This window comes from Acanthisitta chloris, unplaced genomic scaffold (assembly GCF_000695815.1).
Source record: "Acanthisitta chloris isolate BGI_N310 unplaced genomic scaffold, ASM69581v1 scaffold3393, whole genome shotgun sequence".
Classification (NCBI taxonomy): Eukaryota; Metazoa; Chordata; class Aves; order Passeriformes; family Acanthisittidae; genus Acanthisitta; species Acanthisitta chloris.
Window position 1 is genome coordinate 37,254 of NW_008666399.1, and position 8,949 is coordinate 46,202.

An 8,949-nucleotide genomic window follows, 5' to 3' on the forward strand; every position below is an offset into this window, starting at 1 on the left:
TTCTTGCTTGCAGGCTACTATGCAACCTCTGAAGCAATAACCAGCACCCTTAGGACTTTCAGAAACCTTGCTCATATTAAACCACTTGGTGCAGCTGGGAGATATATAATTATCCAAAGAGAAACCTCTGTTCCTTGGGGACTCAGAGCAGAGAGGATACAGACTTTGGCACTGGTAGCTCATTTGTCATTCTCAGTATATTTTTCAGTAAACCACATCTTGTAAACAGAATTAAACGGAACAGAATAATACTTCTTGCTTGGTGTCTTGGCAAACCCCAATCATTTCACAAGAACTGATAGCTCCTGTGAAATGCAGCATTTGTTGCCCTAAGAGCAGCATCAGCAGGTAAGTGCTGCAATGTCTGACCCTGTGCCAGGCAGTTACAGAATTACAGAAGGGCTGGGTTTGGAAAGGATCTCTGGAGACCATCTAGGTCACCCCCACTGCTAAAGCATGCTCACCTACGGCAGATAGCGCAGGATTGTGTCCAGGTGGATTTTGAATATTTTCTGAGAAGGAGACTCCACAACCTCTCTGTGCAGCCTGTTCAAGTGCCCTGTCACCCTTGAAGTAAAGAATTTTTTCCTCATATTCAGATGGAGCTTCCTGTGTTTCAGTTTGTGCTCATTGTCCCTTGTCCTAGGAGCCATTCTCTTCACACCTGCCCATCAGATGTCTTCTCTTCTCCAGACTGAACAGGCCCAACTCTCTCAGCCTCTCCTCATGACAGAGATGCTGCAGCCTCCTACTCATCTTCACAGTCCTCTGTTTGACCACCTCTAGTAGTTCCTTGTTTTTCTTGTACTGAGGAGCCCAGAACTGGATACAGTACTCCAGATGTGGCCTCACCAAGGCTGAGTAGAGCAGCAGGATCACCTCCCTCTTCCTAATGCAGCCCAGGATACCATTGGTCTTCTTGGCCACAAGGTCACTCTGCTGGTTCATGGAGAGTCTGTTGCCTGCCAGGACCCCCAGGTCCTTCTCTGCAGAGCTGCTTTCCAGCAGGTCAACCCCTAACATATACTGGTGCACGGGGTTATTCCTCCCCAGGTGCAGGACCCTGCATTTGCCTTTATTGAACTCCATTAGGTTCCTCTCTGCCCAACTCTCCAGGGTCTCGCTTGAATGGCAGCACAGCCTGCTGGTGTGTCAGCCACTCTTCCCAGTTTTGTATTGTCAGCATACTTGCTGAGGGCACACTCTGTCCCTTCATCTAGGTCACTGATGAATAGGTTGAACAGGACTGGACCCAGTACTCACCCCTGGGTAATATCACTAGCTACAGGCCTCCAACTAGTCTCTGCACCTCTGATCATAACTCTCTGACCTCTGCCATTCAGCCAGTTCTCAGTCCATCTCAGTTGCAGTAGTGCAGTACATCTTCAGGTATTTTGTGCAAACCATTGCAACTCAGTAACAAATCAAACCAGCACAGCAATGCCAGTCGCTGTCAGTTAGAGCTTAGTTAGTTGCTCTCCGTACCTTCCAGGATGAAGCATAGAGTTACTGACAAGATTATCACTGGCCAGGCCAGCAGTTATTCTAGTATTTCTCCTATTTCACATGCCTGCTTGAAAGATAATTTCCCTAACCCCCTCCATTGCAATAACTGATTTCATACTTACACAAAACTTCATTTTACTGGAAATTACACATATGGTTTATTCCCTAACCCCCCCATTGCAATAACTTATTTCATACTTACACAAAACTTTATTTTACTGGAAATTACACATATGGTTTCATAAAATAATTCACGCAAACACAAGGGCAAGAGGCTCAGCCAGACTCTAGTCATCAAAGCTCACATGCTCTAGGCCTATTCAAAGTATTGGTTTCCTTTATTCTCTTCTCACTATTTTCACAGATGTTGATGACTTAAAAACAACTTGCTTCCAAATATTAAGAAGGCTAAAGGCCAAATCTCTGAATAAGCAGACACTGTGCAAAACCAATCATAGATGCTTCATCCACACGGACAACTTGCTGGGTAACCATGTATGTCCTGGGCAAGAGGGAAAGCAGAGGAGACAACTCCTCTGCTAGGGACCTCCCAATACCAGCATGAAGAATGCCAGCATGCTCATGTGGGATGAATATTGACCATGTGATATGCTGCACATGCATTCCCTACTTCATCCCAATGTGGGCTGCTCTCACAGGTCATCCCAACATAATGAATACATCATCAATACCACACACTATTTACTTCAATCTGCAGAGGACAGCAGTTTTGACAATTCTAATGCTACAGTCATGCTTAGTTTATTCTGGTTATGTTGATTAAGCATTGGGAACTAACCAACTAACAAAAAAGTAAAGCAAATATAATGTTAATCCAAACGCTAAAAAAGTGTAAGCTGTTTTAAAAACTATGGTGCTGAAGCTAAAAATTACAGAACATGTTGCAGATATTAACACCAAATTTTGCAAATATAATATTTAGTATGCCCAAAAGCCACTTCAAGAATCCTACCTAGCTGTGTGTTTGGACTACATTATCTCCAAAACTGCACTACTTCGTTTCTTCTGCTGCATAAGAATAAACTCTTGCACAAACAAATCTAGAAGGCAAAGATCTATGGAGTGTAGACCAATGATAATCCCAAACTGGACATATCCCTAGCATCAGTAAGACTCATTCAAGACCACAGATCTACATGGATATCAGCAGATTCATTATTAACAGCAATTATGACCAAAACCTTTTTTCGATCCAGCTGATGTTTAGCAGAACATCCTGAAACTTGGAAATAAATTTGGTTTGAAAATAACCAAGAAATAAGGAGGACCCATGATATAATTCTTGCAGTATAGCCAACATTCAATGCTGGGACAATGCCTCCCAAATCTGTCAGGTGGAGGTGAAAATATCTGTTAAGTAGCTGACTTAAGTCACCTGTGTTGTTTAAGAAACAATGCATTCATTCATATGAAGACAACCACAGTATGCCAGTCAATTTCACATGACTGCATATATTACAGATAGATGGACAGGCATTAAGCTTTTCTTCCATAGGGTAAAAGTTTGAATTTTAGTTATTTCCTACAATAGCTACTTTCCAGCTGTCGAAATATAATAAACCTCACATCTCAGCAATTTGTTCTTATCTGCTCTAGCTTTCCTTTTTTTTTTCTGGGTTGGGTTTTTTTTTTTTCTGCAGCACAACACAGGTCTTGAAGGAATAAGGAGAACAGTTGCTTCTTTAATTAATGTAAGACACCATGACAAAAAAGTAAGAACAGCAAGTCAGAATAATCTGAGTTTGCATACCTTGGCTCTAATTTCTCCCTTCTTCACTGCAGGCTAACTGCTCACAGTCTCCAAGCTCTTGTTCTACAACTACCACCTCAGAATCAACTACCTGGAAGCCCTACAGTACAGTTACACATGGTGGCCTGAACCACTTTAACACCTGGCTGTAAATAAACCTCAACCCACTTTTTATTCTTGGTTGAACAGCAAAGACCAAATTGCTTTACTTTCAGAGCAGCTTCCTTACCATGGGCCCTTCTTTCATGAGAGCCATACCACCCATCATACTCCCATCACTGCTCCCAACCTACACCAGTTTCACAGGCTTGAATTCCTGGCCTGTGCAATGGCACTGCAGGGCTCAGACATGTTTAGCAGACAAAGAGAAGGACTGGGAAAAGCTACCTCAGGGAAGTCCAGCCAGATACAAGTACACATAACAAGTACCACATGCATTTTTGTTGTACTGATATATATACTAATTGTATAAATACATATGTAACTATATGTATATAGAGTATATACTTATATTGATAAATTACTAACAGTAAGGCTATATCCCCAACATATATTACTTAGCATGAAATGTGTACAGCTCTATAAGTATGCACAGCAACTTTAAAGCACTCAAAGAGCTATATTGAGCGACTGACATTATCCTTCAGTAAGTGCTGCTATTGGTTATGATGCTGCAACTAGTCTGCAATACATTAGCCTACAAAAAATCAAATGTTAGTGCTATCCCTCCAGTAATGTTAACCTGTTACACCTCAGCTGACATTAAGAATTTCAACTGAGAGACACAAAAGAGGCTCACTTTACTCTACAGAAGCAAAAAAGAATATGCTCATTTAAACTGCATCCCATACAAAGCCAAATGACTTAATAAAAACTTTCTCCAAGGAACCATGAGAACTTAATTTGTTCAAGTGAAGAGATTAACTTTTCAGATAAACAGCTTTAGAAACCAGTGTGTTTTCTGTTTTCTGTTTTTCTGTTTTCATAAATTATACCTTCTTTAAACTTAACTTCAAGGAGTTTAAACTAAAGCAGGAAATTAGCCCTCAGCAGCCCAGCCAGATTCATCTTCAGCATCTAGACGACAAATTAAAAGCAAAACAAAACCAAACAGTCCTCTTTGCCAAAGAACATAATTCTGCTGTCTCGTTACTGTTTCACTAAAATAATTCAATTAGCAGCCTTCAGATACAGGAAGGAATTTATGCTACATCAGGAAAAGAAGGGCTTGGACTGTGCAATTGTACGCGCTGTTCTAGCATACCAAGAACATGGTGTTGAATTCTTCCAGTGATCGGGCCAAAGCTGGATTGGCATACCAGAACTAAACACTTTGTTGATCCAAAGGAGGAAAAAAGAAAAGGCACCAGGCAGTCTAATATTTGCATACTCTTAACTGTGAGCTCAGATGAGGAGCCGTGCTGAGGTACAAAAGATGAACTGGATATTGTGTTTTCTCCTCCCATGCACAAATTAAAGTTCCAAAACCATACCAGTCCCCATCTTTCATTATATTCTGCTCTTCTGGGCATTGACATTTGTCATTAAGGAATCCCATAACTGAGGCTTTTATACATAACTATTTAGGTCAATTCCCCCAGGCTACTCCATGTGACAGCATATTTGATTCCTGCAATAAAGTTGTAGTCTAGGCTAATTTCAACATATATTTCCTCTTTCAGAGAGGAAGCCTGCTTACAAGCAGGACTGCACCCTAGATCTCCAGGACAAAAGAGGCCTCTACAGAAAATGTACTACCCTTTCCTGAAACTAGTTGTTTAGTATGGTTTACTGCCTATAGTACTGAATTGCTCTTCAGTACCATGCACAAGCACCCCATGCAGGCAAGGGCCTGCCTATGCTTTTGCAAATCCTTGATATGAAAGCCCTTCTACCCTCAAATCAAAAGAGCCCTATCTGCATTCCCAGTTCAAATTTCTCACCAGTGTAGGAGTATCCAGCTACTGAACAAGAAACGGAATTACAGTTTAAAGTCCCCGGAATTCAATAATAAACTGCTTCCCAACCCCTTCTGTCTCAGATATCAACTGTACTCATCTGTACACAGGCATTCCTACAGCTATTCAGTCCATTTTTGCCATATAAAAATAATTTTGCAGAGCCAAACTGCATTTTAACTTCACCAGCATAATCCACAGGTGGATAGCACAAGCCAAGTCTAAGTGAACCAGCAGAGTTTGAATTGCTAGTTACGATTAGCTAAAAATATCGAAGTGATGCATAAACCCAAATAGAAACCAGCTCCATCTCCCAGGGCAGTATCAATTCTGCAGTCCCAACAGGTGTAAAAAATAATTCATCTTTGTCAGTAAACTACGCAAATATGCAGGAGGCAGAGGAGAGCTGTTGACAGAGAAGCAGTCATTTCTACATAAATGCTTCCAAACTGCTAATCAGATTTAAAGGTGCCAGGGTATAGAGCCATCAGAAGCCAGTTTCTTCACCCAGAGATTTCCACTGATCCTAAAAATCCAATATGGCAAAGTTTGTTCCCACATTTTATGTGCAAAATGCTTCAGCCATCTGAGAAAGGCTTTGAAACTTGGCCCACTTTGAAAGTCAAGCTTTCCCTAAAAGCATGGCTTTAAAGTAGGAAACTGGTTAGATAGTGCCTGGGTACAAAGATCATGTTTGTTTTGACTTAGTTCCTCAAATCCTTTGAATACCAGTTCAGAGTACATACTCTGTAAAACACTCAGAGAAACTGGCACATATTGATGAACTACTACTCTCAACTACTGTCATTTAAGGACCTTTTTATTGCAAATAGTAGGATTTGCAAGAACAGACACCAGAAGATCCTCAAGCTGCTAAGAACTCCTGAATAAACAATGGTAACCAGAGTAATTTTTCCCCACTGCTTCCTACTTGACCTGCACAGGCTCAGCCTTGTACAGAAAATTGCTTGTTTCCTGTCAGCCTCCAACCTCTGCATCTGTTTTCTGGATGGGAGCAGAGAAGGGAATTGAAGGGTAGTTTCTTTTGTTTGTTGCATAAACAAATGCAGATAAAATGACCATTTCAAATGAACAAGTCCTGCCTAAGATTATTGTATGAAGGCTCCAACAAAATTAAGATTTATTTTCCCAACTCTGTCCCCAACAGTCCTCCATGCCACAGGGCAAGCTGAGCTCCAGTATTTGTACTAAACGGCTTTGCATACTATCTATGTCTAAAGGTTGCAGGTTAGCCATAACATAACAGACACTCACATGCAGGAAAAGAAGTAAAAGCACTTACTCGAGAGATTGACAGAGGCACGTTGAAATCCTTGCCCCCTTGAAGCCTGAAACCCCAGGGAGCCGGCCCAACCAAAGACACGCTGTAGTTGCTCATGATGTTCAGTATTCAAGGATCAAATATAAAGAACTGATGCCTGTAGAAGAAGATTAGAGTTTTAATTTAAAGATGATCAAAACAAAAGGCACTGCTTACTATTAGAAAGCCTTCTTACTTTGGCTGTGTTCCCCTCCCTCAAAAACAGCCAAAAAAACCCACACCAGGTCTGTTGTTATTTGTGTTTTTATTCCTGACATGTTGTTTTCCTTCATAGCTTAGGAAGAAACATATCTAAGGAAAGGGTAATACAGACCTGGGATTTTGAGAATTTCTGGTGTCAGAATGTTTGACAACTACTACTTACTACCACAACACTGAGGGGTGGAACCCCAACATTAAAGCTCACCTTAAACAAACAAACAAAAAACCAACAAAAAACAAGTCAATATTGAAACAAGCACAAACTGAGTCCAAGCATGGAAGACATTAGTGCTACTGGCACATTCATTTCTAACAAAATTAATATCATATGCTGCCATGTCATCAGCTCAAAGCTTGTTTCTAAACACAGCAATGTCAAAACATCGTGACTTTAAAGTTAATCAGGAGAAAATAAAATCCCTGTGACATTTTTATTTTTATAGCATAGCTTCATACTTGTAGAACAACGCCACAGACAAAACAGATATTAAATCCAACCCTCAAATAAAAGCTGTGAACTAAAGCAAAATATCCACAGACACAACTCAACGCTGAAGAAGCAAAACCCAAGCATCTCCCTCTCCACAAATGTGAGCAACAAATTACCTTTAAAAGGCAAGTGAGACACTTAACTGCATCAAAGATAAGGGCGTCAGCTTCACCTCAGATAAGTAATGTTACAATGACATCCTAGGTACTGGATGCATCTATTTTTGTATAGTTGAAGCCAGGCAGGAGCACACCAGGGTGGGCTGGTGTAAGACTACACCGGGGCACAGCCAGATTCCATACTCATGTAGGGACATTTAAGGTGGACCTTCACTCAAGCAGCAGCAAACCAGCTGCAAACCCCACCAAACTCCACAAAGTCTGGTTTTAGCGGTTCCTACCCTGCAGGGGGGCTCTGTTAGTTTTGAGGCAGTGGATTTTTTTCAAATGCAGCCCACCACAAGAGCTGGGCTGTCGCACAGCCCCCACCACTGCAAGGATGTCACTCACGCATAAGTTCACCTCCCATAGCAGCAGAGATCCACTGCTCAGACCTGGTTCTAAATCAAACGGTGAACTTTATCTATGCTGAGAGCCACTCAGGTAAGCAGAGCAGGGCTGCTGGCATTGGGCAGCACAAGTTATATATATTAGAAAGCAGAATTTGAAGCTTAACAGAGGTGCCCGAGTACCTGGGACATTCCCAACCAGTCCCTGCCTGTTGGCATCCAGCAAAGGGGCAACTCTGACCTCCAGTGCTGACTCAACCCACCCTTAAAAGCTTCAACAAGCACCAATACACAGAAGGGGAAACACACACTGCTAAGCTCTCATGTGGCTAAAGAGGAAGAAAAGCCTCCACCCACCAAGTTTGAGCTAGGAATCTTAGGGATCTTGCTCAACAATAAAGCAAGAACTACAAGTTGTTTAATTGCCCTGTGCACAGAATTCCTTTTAAAAGAGGATTTCTTTCTGCATAAAACTCCAAATTCTTTTCACTCTCTCTAAATGAAATCCATTGCAGTGACAGGTTATTCTAAATTATGAGACTGCAGAAAAGCAAACATCTAGTGACCAGCACATGCACCTCATTGGCACAGGCTTTACCTATCAGTTAAAACTAAAGCACTTGTGAAGCTTTTTTTCTTTTTAACTGAATAACAGCTACTTAGAACTACAGATCTAGGAAAAAGGTCAAATTACATTAGGAACTGATATTGTTCTCGTTCATTTGTAGCAACTAGAGACAGGAGGGAAGAAGCTGCGAGCTGAAATACTATGCATCACACTCAGCATCACTCATCGTTCCTTTCTCACCCTCTTAATTCTGACACATCTGCACCTCCAGGCTTACAGATCAGATACGCCAGGAGGGAACGGCAGACAAAGAAGATTAAAAAAGTTTCATTTAACAAACTTCTTAAAACCTGCAAGCGCAAAAGCTAAGAGAAACCACTGCAACCCACCAACCCTGCTTCATGTGGGGAGCATTGTGCAACAAACCAGCTAAGGGTGAAATGGTGCAACTTTCCTATAGATGATCAAACCTTCCATATACTTCTGAGAGGAGGAATTTCAAAAGCCAGGCAGGATCGCAGCACTGCCGGCACAGCGGAGTCCTCCTCCCGCTGCGGGGCAGGGGGGACAGCAGCACCGGAGAGACACACACAGCCCCGGGGAGA

At 41.8% G+C, this 8,949-nt stretch overlaps 1 protein-coding gene across 1 annotated transcript in view; it reads right to left on the reverse strand.

Moving 5' to 3' along the window:
- LOC103799739 (PDZ and LIM domain protein 5-like) overlaps positions 1-6,634 on the reverse strand; it is a gene marked incomplete at its 3' end in the record, with an annotated part of 41,109 nt that extends 34,475 nt beyond the window's left edge. The window contains exon 1 of the mRNA XM_009072089.1: positions 6,539-6,634. Coding sequence (XP_009070337.1) covers positions 6,539-6,634 — 96 coding nt within the window. The remainder of the gene's footprint in view (positions 1-6,538) is intronic.
- Positions 6,635-8,949: the final 2,315 nt, after the last annotated feature.